The sequence below is a fragment of the Berghia stephanieae genome, chromosome 13, assembly GCF_034508935.2.
Source record: "Berghia stephanieae isolate SIO BIC M18660-M18661 chromosome 13, UCSD_Bste_1.3, whole genome shotgun sequence".
Taxonomy (NCBI): Eukaryota; Metazoa; Mollusca; class Gastropoda; order Nudibranchia; family Aeolidiidae; genus Berghia; species Berghia stephanieae.
The window spans coordinates 31,120,554-31,139,301 of NC_088372.1; the positions used below are offsets into that span (position 1 = coordinate 31,120,554).

The 18,748-nt window shown below is 33.4% G+C and overlaps 1 protein-coding gene across 1 annotated transcript in view; it reads left to right on the forward strand.

Annotated features, from left to right (window-relative positions):
- LOC144958832 (MAGUK p55 subfamily member 7-like) overlaps positions 1-10,737 on the forward strand; it is a 52,176-nt gene extending 41,439 nt beyond the window's left edge. The window contains exons 10-19 of the mRNA XM_078891057.1: positions 1-32; positions 1,436-1,572; positions 3,183-3,232; positions 3,606-3,692; positions 4,206-4,307; positions 5,760-5,840; positions 6,385-6,478; positions 7,937-8,045; positions 9,207-9,344; positions 10,443-10,737. The exon at positions 1-32 is cut by the window's left edge and continues 49 nt beyond it. Coding sequence (XP_078747183.1) covers positions 1-32; positions 1,436-1,572; positions 3,183-3,232; positions 3,606-3,692; positions 4,206-4,307; positions 5,760-5,840; positions 6,385-6,478; positions 7,937-8,045; positions 9,207-9,344; positions 10,443-10,622 — 1,010 coding nt within the window. The 3' untranslated portion in view covers positions 10,623-10,737. The remainder of the gene's footprint in view (positions 33-1,435; positions 1,573-3,182; positions 3,233-3,605; positions 3,693-4,205; positions 4,308-5,759; positions 5,841-6,384; positions 6,479-7,936; positions 8,046-9,206; positions 9,345-10,442) is intronic.
- The last annotated feature ends 8,011 nt before the right edge of the window (positions 10,738-18,748 follow it).

Below are 18,748 nucleotides of genomic sequence, written 5' to 3' on the forward strand. Positions count from 1 at the left end.
TTCCATGCAAAGAAGCTGGCCTGGCTTTCAAGGTCAGTATGGGGTTTGAAATTTGAATTTTCGAGTTAAATACCAATGTTGAGAAAATATTAGGTTATTTATAAGGTGGCAAAGGGGGGGGGGGGGGGGGGGGGGGGGTCTCGATAGCTCATTTGGTAGAGTGTTCGTTTCACACGTAAAGGAGCCGAGATCGATCCCGGGTGCAGTCGAGATTCATTTCTTACCTCCCCCCCCCCCTCTCCAACTTGCGTCCTATCCAAAGGATAAAAAGCAATGGCTATTGTTCATTTCACGCTATAGAAACCGGGATAAATAAAATCCGGCTCCATTGGTTGAATGGCTCTGAAGTATAATGTGGCATCACACTCAAAAGTCCTTTTTTTACGTCAGACATAAGTATTAAGTGAGCAGGACCAATGTTATGATTCTACTGTCACAAGATAAATAAAAGTCCTGTTGTCTCCACAGGAAATCGAATTTCCAACTTTTCGACTTAATGAATGAAGAGTAACTTTCACTGCTTCTTTCACTCGTCCACTTTCAATAATAATATAATATCCTGGATGCCGTTAGTGCTATTATTGTGTCCCATTGTTGGTAACTCTTCCCCCCCCCCCCTCTCTCTCTCTCTCTCTCTCTCTCTCTCTCTCTCTCTCTCTCAGTTCATGTTTTTGTTGTTGTGCAACACAGTCTTGATTATGTATAAGATGATTTCCTTGTATTTTAACATCTATATAACATTATATATCACATATTACATCTATAGTGTCCCAAACTGTTGTTTTCTTTCAACAATTCAAATGCTTTCTTGGTCTATACCAAAGTGAATAAAACGCATTTGCTTATTTTGCCATTGTAGCTACAAGTGCTTAGCCCTCTCCTTACCAACTACAGGGAAATCGTCACATTCGTTGCGATACAACCGACATTTTTCTTATTTAAATTTCTTTTGTACATCATAAAATTTAAAGAAAATGAACAGTTTGTTGTTGAGCATGTTTTGCTAAAGAAATTGAGTATGGCAAGAATTATGCTGCTAAATGTCTGAGTGATAAAAAATATATTTTTGTGTCAGTTGAGAGTTAAGTTTTGGGGAAAATCCTGAAAATGTCTGGTAAGGAGAGAGTTAAATGCAATCATATTAATTGTGCAGCCGATGATTGTAACCTTTAGGTTCAGGGGTTGAGCCCGCTATGGGTTGTAGAAAAAGAAAAGTTGCGTTCTTAGAAAAGGTTCTTTATTTCCATTTCCCATCATTCACGGAAGACAAAAGTGATGCCTGTCCCGAGAAACAATTGTAAAAAAACCGTCATAATATTTCGGTCAACGCGTGAAGCGCTGGTGGTGGCTTGACAAGCCTTGTATAAAGCACTTTGAGAAAATAATGGGTAATGTGCCACATGAAAGTTAAAAGTTAAATTTATCATCACTACAGATGGGTGACATCTTGGAAATTGTCAGTGACGAAGATTCAACATGGTGGCAAGCGATGAAGGTAGGGGAGGTAAGCAAACCAGGCACCCCCATCCCTATCAGTGCCAAGATTATACCCAGCAAACACTACCAAGAAAGGTATGGCGTCGTCAGCAGATGGTGTCAATGTTGTTATTACTGTTGCTGTTGTTGTTGTTGTTTTTGTTGTTGTTGTCATTGTTAATTTATTTCATTGTTAGCTGTGACCAATCGTCTCAAAATGGTATGATGTTTGGGTGATCTCGATGATAAAAATTCAAATTTAAATTTTTTATCAAAGAATTTGAATAAAAATAAATCCCCATATTGAGAACTATTGAGTTATATTCCTTTAACTTCAAAGAGATTAAATTAATTCTGATCATTTTGACAATGATCTCAATTTTTTTCATGTGCTTTTCAATATAATACCGCCTTGAGACCACAGGTCACATATTTCTTTTTCAAATCGTCAAGTAAATCAAGTGAACCGATCACACTGAATAATACACATTGTTTTGAATATTTGTACATAATTGATGAAGCTAAGCAAGTTTACCAACATTGTACTGCAGTGGATTCCAGGACACTGTGGGATACTTGGAAATCTGATCGCTGACCAACTGGCAAAGGCAGGCAGTCGCATGCAGCAACCCTCCCCAACGTACTCAACAGGAGAAATTAACAAAATGGCCAAATTTATCCAGTCTCAGAGATGGAGAGAGAAGCACCCAGAATACAACATGAATGACCCAATCAAGGTGCTCGACAGAAAGGAACAGGTCATCATCTTCAGACTGAGAACTGGACACAACCAGTTAAAGGAACATATGTGGAGGATATCCAGAGCAGGAGCCTCTGGACAATGTGACTGCGGACTTGAAAATGAAAATGGACATCATGTCCTAATGGAATATCCAAGATACAACCAGTTGAGAAGGAACTTCTGGCCTGACCCAACCCCATACTCAAAGAAGCTGTACGGCAGTGAGGACGACCTCAGGACCACTGTGGGCTTCATTCATCAGACCGGACTGACCATGTGACGTGACGGGAACGAAGAAGAAGAAGAAGAAGTACATAATTGCGTGGTCATTTTTATTGTTGTTGTTGTTGTTGTTGTTGATGATGATTATGATGATGATAGTGGTGGTGGTGGTTGTGATGGTCGCGATGTTAGTCTTGATGGTGTCAAGTCATTTATATTTGCACACATTTAGATAATCTACTCTTTAGACATGAATGGCCTGTTTCGAAATGATTTGGTTTTGGACTGTTTGTGTTTGAATCTTTACGTACTGTTTCCTTTTAGTGATTAAATATTTTTTGTTCCATCATCCGTTTCCTTTTAGTGATTAAACCTTAATTCCATAACCTATATCATTTTAGTGATTAAATCTTTTTGTTCCATCATCTATTTCCTTTTAGTGATTAAATCTTTTTTGTTCCATCATCTATTTCATTTTAGTGATTAAATCTTTTTGTTCCATCATCTATTTCCTTTTAGTGATTAAATCTTTTTTGTTCCATCATCTATTTCATTTTAGTGATTAAATCTTTTTGGTCCATCATCTATTTCATTTTAGTGATGGAATCTTTATGTTCCATCTATTTCCTTTTAGTGATTAAATCTTTATGTTCCATATATTTTCTTTTAGTCATTAATTCTTTATGTTCCATCTATTTCCTTTTAATGATTAAATCTTTATGTTCCATCTATTTCCTTTTAGTGTCGAGGTCATGAGACGGCTCAAGCTGAGAGAAGCAAAGAATCCTCCAAGTAGGTTATGAAATAATTTGATTGTACAATGACCTCATTTCATGTATGGTGATGAAGTAAAAAGTATTAAATAATGAATATTAAATGCTTCACAATCATTTGAAAAACTGAGATGACCTAACGACTTTGAAAACAAAATATAATTTGTTTGGCCTACTTTTGGCATAGACTGTGACTCAACACCCAAGTCAGAGTTTTGTGATCATTATCACCCCAAGACCACTTTTGTAAACCACATGAGAAATTATACAACATAGTGAGAATCTTCTTCTTTATAAGGTCGATTGATTCCGACTGAGCACATTATGTGTAAAAGGTACATAAAAAATCTCTGTATTGTGGTCTTATAAATTTACATTTTGCATCTATTTAGGATCCATAAGTCCTTGTCGATACAGTCCCAGGATTCCAAAACAGAAAAGACTCAGGAAGACTATGTATCACATAGTTCAAAGTGGAGGTAAATGTTTGTCACTTTAGGTGATTTTCATGTTTGGGAGCATGGCATATATATTTAATGTCAGTGTTTTAAAGCTAAGGTATTTTTTCGCGATTCACTGATATATAGAATTCAATACATTATTTTGGCATTGCAAATTAAAATCTTATTTTCGAATACAAATAATTCTCATCATTTTTGCGTTTAAACTTTCAACAAATTATAACTGTTAGAGTTATGACATATGTGCAAGGAAATAAAATTCAAATTTGAAAAAGTTCCATTTAGAAGTAGATATAATTGGATACTCTGCAATTACTGTATGTGTGGACATGGTTGAAAATATCGCTTTTTCTGCAAATCATTTGGGCCTATACAATTTTGTGCAATATGAAGTATCACAACAAATTGGAAGTTCTTATGCTGGGCCATCAGTTTAATTTAACATAATATATAATATATATATTATGTGATCATTGGTTGTTGGTGATAGTAAATATTGACTAACTTTTATGCCATAATATACACTTTCAGTGTTTTCGGAGTTTGACACAGATGAAATCCCAACGTATGAAGAAGTGGAACTGTATCGACCGAGGCAGCCCTTGTCTGCATTTCGTCCAATCATCTTCATCGGTAAGTAGCCAGAGGATCACCCAAAACTGATGTGGACCTTAAGCCTCTCCTTACCAACCATAGGAAAATCAACCCAATCGTTACGATGCAACCATTAACATTAACATCACAAAATTAAAAGAAAATATTTTGTTATGGCTCTAAAACTTGACACTGCAATTTAGAGCTCATTTTGCAGGACAATATTGTATAATATAGAATTTATTTGTTGACTTGCTGTTTGAATTACTTAATCTATTTTTGCTTAGAGTGAGTGTAAAATTTTGGACAAAATTCTGAAAAACGGCTGTTAAGGAGAGGGTTAATCAATTTTCTACTAAGGGATTACTTTTTTCTTCTTTTTTTCCCCACCTAGTTAATTCATATTTGAAATATTAACAATACTGCCAATGTGAAATTGTTTTTTTAAGCATGTTATTATGATAAACCATGATTTTCACGTCGAGGTTTTCACACCATAAGCACTTAAAGTATCCTTGATGTAGATGGTATCTGAGACAAATGTTATTTTATGTTAAATTTGATAAATGGTTTAACGTTTGAGTTCTTGTTTTTCCACTGAAAATCAGCCAACTGTTTTTGTCAATCACCCTGTTAACAAAATCACAATTATAGATTAACATATGTCTATGAAAAGAAAACAATGTAGAGTTTCAGTTATGAGCAAAATAACAAGTGGGAAGAATAATATCTTTGGTTCCTTTTGAGCATATTTATCATTCAAAAACATTTTGTTGACAAAATAAATTGAAATCTTAATGTTAAGTGGAAGGATTACCTTTTGAAATAACAAATAAAATGAATATATAAATAACAACTTCTTGGACTTTGATGTCCATAACTTTGGCTGGTTACAGAACAGGAATATTTAGAAGTAGAACAAAATACAAACAGAAAACAATTTATTACCGCCCTTCTAGCCAAGAACATGCTATATTATACTTTATTTTATTTTTGGTAACAATCTAATTTGATTTTTTGAAATATGATTATAATTTTATAATCCCTCTTGTGCACAGCTACACTCTTTATGACAGAGTTAGTTAATTTTCAATTTCAATTTCAATTTCAAATATTTATTTATTTTCGGCATTAAAAATATTTCATAAATAATTTAGTCAGGCTAATAGAAGTCTTTGACCGCCATATAATATATATAGATAGGAGAAATATTCTTTGGAAGGATAATTTTAGTTAAAAAGCCAATCTGAACTAATTTTACCTTGGTTGATTTAATAAGAATGAAAATGTATTGGTATGAATTGCACAGAGGCTCCATTGAACAACTACGGGTGAGTCTTGATTAAAATTCAATAGGCATAATATTATTATGCGTTCTTCTTCATGATTGTATGATAAATGCGTACTGTATTATAACCATTCTTTTCAATGTTATATGAATTCTGTATTAATCGAAGAAAAGATAAATCGTTTATATTATTTTATTTGTAGGTCCACCCGGTGTTGGTAGAAATGAACTCAAACGTCGTTTAAAGGCAAGCAACCCTAACCACTTTGAAGAGGTGGTGCCTTGTAAGCTTCTATTGTTGTTATGTTTCTTCATTGTGGGGTTGATAGCATTGTGGTGATGGTGATTGTTATTGTGGTGGATAAAGGATGGCAGTTGTTATGATTACGATGAAGGCGTAGTATATATTATGATAATGGATATAGCTGTTATGATCGTGGTGATGGTGATGTTGATGACTGGGATGGTGTTGATGGAATTGCAATGATATAATTGCTATTACTCTTTTCACCCATTTTAAGCAAGTTCACCTAAAATGTTTTTTTTTTAATTGGAACATGGTTGTGTAATAAATCAAATAAAAAGTAATAACACTGACATGGATAAAATAGATGATGGTGGCGATAATAGGGATGATGGGGGTGATAATGATGATGATGATGATGATGATGATGATGATGATGATGATGATGATGATGATGATTTTGATGATAATGATGATAATAACGATGATGATGATGATGATGATGATGATGATGATGATGATGATGATGATGATGATGATGATGATGATGACGAGCATACAAACATCATTTTTTTTTCCACCAGACACAAGTCGTGAGAGAAGAGAGATGGAGGAGGATGGGAAAGAATACAACTTCCTGTCCAGAGAAGACATGGAAAATCAAATCATTGCTCAAAAGTAAGGGACCTCTTTTGCTAGTTGTAAAAGACCTCAAACTTTTTTATTGTTGAAAAAGAACATGTTAAAAAATGAAAAATAAAATTTGCTTTATTCATCCACATGGGGAAATCTGTCTTTGGGGTATATTTCAAGGAAATACTGACATTTATCAAGCATCAACTGTAGTGCCGTGAGTCGACTTGCTCAAGGCCACCCAGCTGATCTTTGGGGAGTCAAATCGATTACCTTCAAGGAACAAGGTTAAGGTCATTCCACTGTGCCATCTTGCTCCTTCCCGCCACCTCTTGTTATATCAATAAAAATTATAACGAAATCACAGCTATGACCTTTTAATTGCTCTGTTTAAATCACAGATAAATCATAACAGGCACAATAAAAAATAAAGAATAGACTACATGCACTGATATGACTAAAAACGTATAACATGCCCATCTATCTAGACTTTTGATTGAAAGTTTTCACTTTAGATTGTACAACATTAAATTCATGTGATAAGTTTGAAATATTTGAACATAGTGATTTTAAATAATGTTTGAGGCTTTCAAATATAATGAGAAATATAGCTACAAAGAACATAACTCAATATAATATCAATTACATGTTTTTCAACTCATTATTTATAGTTATTGATTGTTTTTAATTATGTAATGTATAACTGATACTCCTCATGAAATGCTATTTATAAATATTTTAAAGGACATAAAATAAAATCCTTAAGAATTGTGGCAATGCAGACAGACTAGCCAGACTCTGATCAACGCTTTTGTAACCATCAATTCCAGTATCCTTAAACACAGCGAAACAAATAATCAAAACAAATAAGAAATAGGAATGGATGAACAGTTGGGCAATGAACACGACGGGTAGATATGTTTACCCAAATGACCACTCCCGTAAAGACTGGTCGCCTAAATAAGCTCAGAAGCCACCAGCAAAACATCATCTTTCAACTAAGAACACAACACATACCGCTCAACAGCCATGAAAGCAAAATTACAAAAGACACGTCCCCTTCCTGCCCCTTACGTCAACACCCCAATGAAATAGTAACACACCACTTGCTTGCATGTCAACCTCTTGAAGACCTGAGATGCACATTCCCCCCACCAAATATAGGCATCAGTAAAACACTGTTTAATCACCCGGAACAACTACAATAGACGTCTAACCTCTACGTCATGGCACACGACCGGAGAGCTAGAGCTCAGCTGATCGCTGGTTTGGATAAATAAGTAAGTAAGAGCTGTGGCATGAAAGTGACACTGAAGACTCCTTGCTATCCTTGGAACATAATACAAATGCATTGTATTAAAGCACTTTAATCACAGCTGCAACAGGAGGGAAATTGCAACTGATCAAGGAACTAAGAAATTTAGCTTGCATAAGTGAGTTTGGTGCTCAAGGTGTAAATTATGAATTATCTTATTATTTATTTATGTTTGTTTGAATCACTAGATTTGTTGAATACGGGGAATATAAAGGCAACTTGTATGGAACAAGCCTTGAGTCCATAAAGTCTGTTATAAAACGAGGAAAGGTCTGTCTTCTTGCTCCCCATACTCAGGTGAGTTGCTTGAGAGGTCTAAACCTGGGAGTTTAGGAACCTGGGTTTTATGTTAGTTGTGGCACTGGTAATATCAACCTGTGATATCTCGTCTTGTAACAAAGTTAACCCTCTCCTTACCAACTATAGGAAAATCGTCATATTCGTTATGATACAACCAACATTTTTCTTAAAGGCGTCCTGTCCCGTATGAAATTGAAATCTGGTAACATAGCCTGTTGGGTGGGGGGATGGGGGGGGGGGGGGGGGATGAATGAAGCTTTTAGTGGTCCTATATAAGGCAAGGTGAATGAGCAAAAAGTGTGCTACGTAAGTGTTCATATTTATTCATTTATTATAATTATTATTATTATTATTATTATTATTATTATTATTATTATTATTATTATTATTATTATTATTATTATTATTATTATTATTATTATTTTATTTATTCATTGTGAAACTGAATTAAATCGGCAATTTCATGTTACCTTTTTGATAGGATAAGTAATGCTATGCTTTTAGCAAAAAAAATCACACCATCCGTCAGCCAGATATAACGACTAACACACAAAACTGTGTGTATGCCTTTAACGTTTATGGTCTAATTGATAGACATGAGTGAGAACTACTCATAAAAATGGCAACAACAAAGAGCTGAGTGACGTCAATTTAGTTACTTCTATATCATGTTCGATCTGGACTCATCCTGTCTGTCATCCACAGTTGGTTGAAGCAGTGACTTAGAAGGTTGAAATAATTTGATGCGTTAAAGGGAGATCATTTTCGTGTCACCTCATCTTCCTCCAAGCAAACCATTGTGACTGTAGATGACTTGATATAATATGTGTTTTCTAACTAAAAATAGACAATATTTCCCTATATTCATTTCCAAGGGAAATTTTTCTTTCGGTTTTATTTTAAAAGAAGACTGGAATAACCCAGACATCAGCTGCAGTGCAGAGCTGCAAAGTAAACTTGGGCGAGATGACTTACTCAAGGCCACACAGCGCGGAGGGTCGGTACCTTCTTGGTATGAAATAAACACCGTACTGTACTGCTTTGCTACACGCTTTTTGTGCCTATATCTGTCTGCTAGTTTTATTATCTATTGTTTATTTATTGAAATATTTAAGAACTTAATCATACAATGAATTTACATTTTGTCACCGTTTTTAGGCCCTGAAATTCATCCGCACCCCAGAACTCCGACCATTCATCATTTTCATCAAGGCACCATCGTTAGAGAGTATGAAATCCACGCGCATGTCCAAACATGCTCGGGGAACAGTCACAGATGGAACCCAGCCCATGAAGGTAATACCCAATTCTTTGAATTTTGAAATAATCTTCTGTATTAAGAGTTTCCCTATACTTATATACTGACTTGATATGTTATTAACTTTTATTTTTATTTTTTTAAATTTGAACTCAATAATAATTATATCATTTTAATGTCAATATGCCGATTTTCTGCTTGCTTTCTCTTGTGGGGGTTTTTACGGCTTTTTGGTCATGCGATATGACACTTGCTTTTCGGACCTGTGGGTCCGTCGTTTGAGTTCTTGACAAAAAACCCTCTTTACTCACGTTTTTCCATCAAACCCAGATGTAGAATAAGGACTTGGCCATTAACAGCCTTGTCTTTGAAAAAAAAATGTAATAGCACTTCACATGCATCATGTCTAGCCCTACATGGATGGCTATCTAGTTGATGTTTTTTTTCTCCTAAAGACCATAGCTACCCATTTTTAGATTATTTATTTACTGTTTAAATAGATATGGCTTTGTCTCTCATTTTACAAAACTGTAGCTACTTTCTAAAATGTACCTACAATAAAACAACTCCGAATAACCCAACATTTAATGGACATGGTTATCTACTTTCAGTTTCGATATATTATGGTTTAAACAAACAGACAATTATTTTATTGATTTAAATACTCATAGAGTAGTCTTCACTTATGTCTAACATTGTCTTTCATTGCTGAATTGTATTCCTTATGTCATAAAGGGAAAAGATTAATCGATTACTTCTTGTACTAGTCAAGTGACACAAGTAATAATTTCAGCCATTATGTAGTGCTATAATCAAGCCCTTGCAAATCAATTTTTAAAAGAAAATATTGGCCATATAAATAGCGATTTGGAATTCGTTTTTTCCAATTTACTTATAGTATGAAGATTAACTTTTTAAAAAATGATTGTGAGTTGTTAAAAAAAGGTGGAAAGGAAAAACAAAAATAAGAGCTTGACTTTTGGTCTATTGATATAATATCTGGTTCAACCAATTTTGTCTGCAAATCCCGTTTTGTGTATGCCAGACCTTCAACTCGATTAGTGAGAAAATACAATTTTACCAACCAATTTTGTTTAACTATCCATATCCAAATTTTGAATTCGTTTCTTTTACAGTTAGAAGAGCTCAAAGACATTGTGGAATTGTCGTCGAGAATGGAGGAACGGTACAGCCATCTTTTTGATGCTACCATTATTAATGACGACCTTCAAACAGCCATGTTGGATTTGATCACCATTGCAGCCAGGATAGAGAAGGAACCGCATTGGGTCCCAGCTGGCTGGTCATATGCTTAACAACGGTTGTGTACAATATTATGTGGATCACTGCCTCAAACTGATATTATGGCAGGTTAAAAATGGTAAAAAGTGACTTCTTAAGTTACAATATGTTGTAAAAAAAAAAAGAAAAGCTTAAGTTACTATACTATGTTCATTCATCTCAATAAAACATTTACAATGAATAAAAATTTCATATATTTAACATTAAATTAAATTTTCAGCACCAATGTTACCTGAATTTAAAACCGCCGCGAGATGGGGGGTCACATATGCCATTTATTAACAACATATTATAATTAGCATCATGGAACAGCTTGCCTAAAAATCATGTGACCTGTCAATTAATTTGATCCATTGTCTCAATCTGGCAGTATGTCATATTGACTCAGATGGCAAAAAAAAAAAAATGATTTAAAGTAATAAGAAATGCAACATGTTAGCATGTTGCAGTCTATGGAACTAAATTCATTGTTCTCCGTAAAGCTTGGCAATATTTTGAGATCGACAATGAGGTGATTGGGCGTTCTTTGTTTTATCTTTAAATATAGATTCAATTATCGACATCTAGTTCTTAATGACATAATACAAGATTAAGGCAATCGGGAGGATTCAAACAAAAAACCTCATTTCAATGACGAGTTGATCCTTGTATATTAAACCATTGTTATGTAGGTAGATAGAGTATTTTATTGGATTTGATTGCAACAATGCATAACATGGGGTTGCAGCTGACGAGTTTGTTAGATGGTGTTTGTGTAAGGGAAACGTTAGAGATGAATAATACTAATACGGGCCTTGATTGATTTTGATCTCAACCAAAATTTGTTTATAATATATGAAATGAACACTTGTATAATGTTATACTTTATGAGGTTTATCCACTAAATCATTTCATAAAGGCTAAAACACTAAAACTAAAATTGCTAAAACATAATCATTCAAACTTACATATAAGTATGGATGGTGGAAAGTTTAATCTTTTAATTATTTATTAGTCTCTCTTGCTATGGTTATTTACAACAATGCAATTTATATAATATAACAATTGAGTTTTTCTGTCACTGAAATTTTGATATTACTGATTTTATTTGCTTCAATTTTCCTCGTTCGAAGCTAGTCCAGCATATAAGTAAACTTATTATCTTTAAATTATTAGTTCTAAATATAATGGTGCGTCAATCTTCATGTTTGTTTGTAACACCTTAAAGATTTCATAATCTACGTAGCTGCTGATGATGCAATTGGTGTAATGGCAATTCAAATGAAAAGCTCACCTTTTAGGTTTGTTCTAAATGATGGTACATCTAAAGGATATATTGTTTCTGTATATATTTGTACAAGTGTATGGGGTTATGAATAAAAACAATGATGGTTTTGAATGTTATATCAATTGGGCTGGTTTGAAGTATGCTGGTATTTTTATCAATGCTTTGATAATTTTTTTTTCATCAATCTGTGTAATGCATGAATGATTTCTTCTTGTTTTGAGAGGATATACTCGTTCATTTATATGTTCCATGGCTTCCAAACAGAGCCTAGTTCTTGATTTGCTGATGGGTACAAAACATGCTGCTCTGTATGAAACATCGTTGTAGTCATTTAAAAGAAAGCTATATATATATATATGTAAAAAAAAAAATCAGACTTAGCTCGTCTTCTTTCTTGTTTACATCTATTATTTTGTCTTAGAATGATTGGTCTAAGAATTTCATTAAAAGTTATATAGTGTTCTTCTAGTAGTGTTTTTATGAACAGATTAGATATGCTTTCTGATAATGTTCAAAGTGGGTATTTGAAGAAATATAGGCGACTAAAATTAATTCTTCGAAACAAGTGTCTAAAGTAAGCGCATGTTTAACTATTGGTGTGTGATTGGGCATTCTGTTTTTAAACACTAAATTAACATAACTATACTGTTTGTATTATCTTTGAATGGTTTGGAACGAGGGCAATGGTTAAGGGGATGGGAGAAAACTAATTGTAAATAATTTAGATGATCCTGTTATTTTTGCAGAGTTCTTTGTAAATTAGAAAATTGAATCGGGAATATGAACACTCATTTGATCATCACCAAGAATACTGTCTCATAATTTTGAACAAGAAAGGCACTGAGGGCAAAAATTTATATTTCTTTTAACATAATTTTCTTAGTCATCTTTTTACAATGTCATTGCACATCATATTTGTCATCATCTTAGTCAACCATCATGACATTGTTTTGCAGCTCTAAGCTATGTTGTCAGAATGTTTGGAATTTGTTGAAGCTTGCAATATGATGTTGGCTCACTAATTCTAGATATGGGCATAATGGAGATTCCCCCTCCCCCCCCCCCCCAACCCTTTCATTTTTTGAGTACCTTCTTATGCATCTTTTTTTTTTAATGTTATTTTTTATTTGTTTTTTGTTTTTTAACTTTATCTTTTTTTAATTAAAGAGAGGACCTGCTTTTAGTATAAATTTACTTGCTTGTATCTTCTTTCAAACTCCATTAAAAAGATGAAATAATCGTGAATGAGGTAGCATCTCTTAAGTAAAACGTTAAAAAACAGTCGCAAAAGAGCAAAACCATTAAAAATTGAGAAAGACATTAAAATTTGATAATAGTTGCCATGTAGCTAAAAATGTATTTAAACTTTTTTTTTTAGATAACTATAAGCTTCAACTCGAAAAGAGAAACTGTTGATAGTTACCCTCCCCCGCCCCACCCCCAAATTCCACAGAGAAAATGAAAAAAATATAGATAAGTGCTAAGCCAGTTGTTCTCAAAGCGTTGCATATCAAGAGAAATGTTTTCTCAGCAGTCAATACTATTTGCGTTCATAGGATTTGATATTCTGTGTTAATTAATATTATGTTAACAATTAAGTAAACCCCCCAGAGTATATCAAAGTGCTTCAGCAAATAATTTGGTCAAAAAAAAAACCAGTCTGATTTCTTCTTCGTAGCTGTGAGTTACTCGTATAATACAACTCATTGATTTATAGATATCAGTGCAATAAATACATAGTTGGGTGCTACTCAAATAGTGACAGACAACAAAAGGAAACTGACGTTGGCCATAGTTGGCTATTCATATGACAGGGCTTCATCCTTGTGCTCACTTGAGATTTATAAGATTTATTATCTTGCTGAGGAAAAGAGAACAGTAAGTAGAAAACTAAACCAGCCAGTTCCAAACGTTACACAACGTGTGTCAATTTTAGTTTTTTTTTTTTCAGTGTCTAAGAAGAGAAACATAGTACATTCAATTATGCAACACACCAGACAGAAATATATAGTTGTAATAATTCTAGAATACGTTTTTAGTCACAAGCCCTGAAGTAATAGCAAAACAAAGGGGAATTATTAATAGAAGAAGATCCCAGCAGCAAGCTACCTCTCCTGTCCAACATAAAGTACTAGAGCTTTTAGTACCCGGGCCTACATGTCCTAATGCGAGTGTCATACCAAAATATCGCAAAGCCAAATTTTTAGGGCAAGGAATGTCTGTGTTACTATTCTCCTTTCCTTGGTCAGTCAGTCAATTGTTGTCTGGTTCAAGTTCAAGCAAACATTTAAACCGTGTCACAACAAGCCATCTTTATTATCACTCTTATCCCATTCCGTGTAATGTAGTAATTTTCCTCTCAACTCTAATGTAAATAATATCAATAACAGTGCCTGCAACTCTAGACATTTTATTATCAATTACAACGTTCATTATTCATATCATCATTATGGAACGGTGGTATTTGTTGACAGTAAAATGAGGAAGTAAACTGTTTTGGTAGAATCATTCATCCACCTGTTGGTTTGAATGTAAAAAAAGAGATATTATAACAGAATGATCATAGATTGTAGCTCGAAATTACAGTTCAATAATACTCATGGCAAACAAAATGGCTTGTTGGATACACAATTCAAATGTTATATGGTTGCTTTGTATTACATTTGTGTGGTTTCATAACCTAGCAATACAAAATTTGATGAAAACAGTCAAACGATAGTAGTGTGACCAGTGACATGTTGAGAAATAGGGACAAAGAGGCTCTAGCATTGGTACTGTGTCTTTAGGTAAAGCACTTACATTACTTCACTCAAATCAAGAATGACTTTAAGCGATGGCTGATGTTGTAGGACTGATAGAAAGACTAAGCCAAACCTCATTATTCACCCCCCCCCCCCCAGCGTTTCCACAAACTTTGCATATTGTCAATTTTAATGACAATTAACTGTATCTAATTCGCTATAAATCTTTTTGTTGTCACACTAACTCACTTTAATTTCTCACTCTAATAAGGTTCTAAGAATGGCGTGGTATAATAGATTTAACTAAAGCTCTTCTAGATGCATATTTTTTTTTTAAATGGACATTAACCGGGGTTCATTGAAAATGAGCAGTTTGTTAATTTTGAATCCGTTGGATTCAAACTAGAAATGATATACAGAAATTCATAGTTTGAATGTTCAAGTTTCTTTATTTTTGAAAAAAGAAATGCTACATAAAAAATTGTGATAAATAAACATGAAAACCGGATGATCATTGGTAAGTGAAGTAAACTTTCAGAGTTGGAATTATTCCAGTTTTTGGAGCACTAAATGGATAATAACTTTTTTTTCTTGCCTCTCAATGGAAAGGATGCTAGTCTTTCGTAAAGTACTTTTTGACAATTCTTAAAGACACAGCAACCCATTCAATACTTGATTGGTAGGGGAAACTGTAAGCCAAATAATGCCATTCATAAAGGCATACAATCAAGGTATTTATTAATCTCTGGTTCAAACCCTCAGGCCTAATTACTTTTCTATTGTGAGTCCAAGAATGCACCGTTTATACTACAGCCACAGTTTAGATTGTGAAAATCGCTGTCATATATTAGCTAAGACATGCATCAATCTATCCCTTAGAAAGGTAGAGCCCAAAATGTTCAAAATGTTATGTTGATAAACTGAAGCCATCACCATTATCCTTCACCATTGTGTTTTAAAATTAGTCATTTCTATCCACCCCATCACAGTCATTTACGTGCATTGTAAATTTGATTCCTAACAATCATTCTCACAATGCAGCAAAAATTCCTTTTTTTAATCCATTGTGAATATTTTTATACCGACGTTATTAATAATAATACATGGTTTATATTTTATACACCACTAGTATTACTATGATGAATGCTATTATCTTCATATTATTCCAAGAATTAATAATACAAACTGCAGCACAATGTGTATATATAGTATACTATTCGAGTTTGTAATGTCTTACATGTATGATAATGGTATCGTATTATTCTATGATGATATTGTATAAACATATGTCTAGCCTTTGTTTTTATTATTTTGTTTTGTTACAACGTTAAGTCAAATCCTGATTGACAGCACCAAATTTGTTTGTGCAGCATTTCTTTTCATATCATTGTAATATCTTCCTTATTTCAGCATTGCCATCTAATTTACTGCTTGTATGCAAAAAAAGCACTCGGTGATATAAAAGGGTAATAACAATCCAATCACTGCCAAGAGCAGGCAGTTATTACCCTATTTGGCTTTGTGTTAATTATAAATAGACTAACTTTTGGGTAATTGATTCTAAGAAGTAAATCTGGCTATCAAAACAATGTGTGAAATGAGGAGCAAAGAAAGTTAATTATTCTATGTTGACATTTATTCTTGATCTTTTCAGGTCCATTAAATAATAAAGATCTCCAAAGTTACTAATTATCTATTTGCCTCTTTTTAAAAAATAAAGCATGAACTCTTCACCTTTAAGTTATCTCTGGCAATCGAGATACATTGAAGGCAAGACAATCTCGATTTTTTTTATTACTGATCTACTCACAAACTGTTTTACAGCAAAACTAGTCTGTTTGCTCATTCTCTGAGGCATTAGTCACTAGTCTCATTCTAATCATACCTATGTCACCAAGCGTTTCCAATCCAACATGATATTGATAAACGATGTTGAATGACAAAATGCCATGGTCAGAATTTGACGTTTGGCTGGTCTTTATATTAACTGTGCTCTATGCAATGTTAAATTTTGACCATATGTGCAAGCCTTACTAATTTTATTACCTAAAAGATGAAAATTTAATGTATAGATCATTGGCTGTTGGTTCATTTATACCCGAGACCCAAATATTGAATGTCTATGCATCAGTAAAGATAACGTCATCCCGAATCCCAGGCTTGGTTTCACCGACCAGAACAATTTTCAACTGTGAATGTAAATTAAAGATTTTTTTTTGCTCCTGCGTTCTAAATTTTCAAAAAATTCCATTGCCATTCTCTCTTATTCAATCTCCAAATAAAATGAAACTAATCTTTACCTTAGACTTAGACACTAAAAAGCAATGCTTTATCTTTGAATTCAGGACAGAATTACATATTAACTTGAAACAAAACAAACAAACCTAGAAAAAGGGTGTATAAGATTAATGCTCATTTACTTCCTCTTCTCCAAAGCATCATATAATTAAAGATGCATTATTGAACTAATGCATTATAGAATTTTAAAACAAATATTTTTCTGTTCTTAGTTTTTTTTTTTTAATGAATGGTGCTAGGTCTGGACTAGACCACTCAAAACATCCCTGTGAATAAGGTACTCATGTGAAAATGGGTAAACTGCTAAATACATTATAATGTAGATTCTAGTTATGAAGGTTGTAATTTTGTTTTGTTTTGTTATTTCAATATGCGAAATTATGTTGCTTGCATGGTAATTAAGAAGTGATAAATTGGAGAAATTGAGAGAGAAATTTGAGGCAGAAATTTTATGAATAAGAAAACAGAAGAAAGAGGGGTGTGTCTTTTTTACGAAACCCGCCGATAACCTTAGTCTCAGGTTCACTCCCGACTAGTGTACACTTCCCTGAGTCTCGGGTTTACTCCCCAAAGTTGTCTACTTCCCATAACTTTGCTGGATATTGTCGGGTTTCGTAAAAAAGCACTAATTCTTTTTTACAAAACACGCCGAAACCCAGTCCCAGGTTCAGTCCCCAATTGTGTACACTTCCCTGAGTTCCAGGTTCAATCCCCACTGCTACTTTCTTCCCATAACTTCGTCGGGATTCGTCGGGTTTCGGCGGGTTTCGTAAAAAAGACACACCGAGAAAGAGTATGCAACAATATAGGGCAGTTTTAATTAAGATTGGAGTGATTTTTAAAAAAACTTGTAGTTCATGATTGAGTGACTGTGATGTGAAATTTGAACTAATAAAGTGTTAGTTATTAACAAATTTAATGTTTTCTTTTGTTTTGTGCGATCCTATTTTATAATTTTTTGTTTGCAATAACTGTATCAAGTGATATAAAAAATACGAATAATATTATTAACATTATTGTTACACGAATAATATTTTCTATATTTAGTGAATACATATCACCACCTTGACAGTGGTCAAATGCAGCAAATGTCACCAAATGCTACAGCCTTCACTTTTACACCTGTGAATTTTGTCAATCAATGAATTATTGTCATTGTCATAATATTTTACCAGCCATATTATAAAACCGATTATCATATAACTATCACCAACCTATCGATACCAGTGAGCCTTCCTATGATAACCATAAGCTAACATTCAGGGTGGTGCGAAAGTAGGAATACAGTGAAGTGAACGTATATTTATTTTACTAAAATTCATTTGGTTTCTTATATATAAGAATCTATAATAATGATGTTACTTTCACTTTCATTCCTTTAATATTGCTAATTTATCATATCGACAGAATAACAAATGTCTGAGTAATAATAATAATAATAATAATAATAATAATAATAATAATAATAATAATAATAATAATAATAATAATAATAAAGGCTATTGGTCCAGTAACCAAAAACAATATGACTATGGCACAGATCATTGACCAGGAAGTTGATTAAATCAGCAAAGGCCACAAAGGCCACATTTATTTTAAGACGATATCTTAACAACAGAAAGTCTCTGCGACAAATGTATACATACTCAGTCATAGTCGTAATCTTATGTCAGAAAACACAGCTTGTGTATTTGATATAACATGGCAGGGTTAGTGAGAATAACATAATCATTTTTTTCTTCACTTCTGTTCTAATACTTTTCCAATACTTTTTGCAATAAATTGGAATATCCAATTGCAATGACAAAAGAATGATTTTATAGCACAAGTCTAC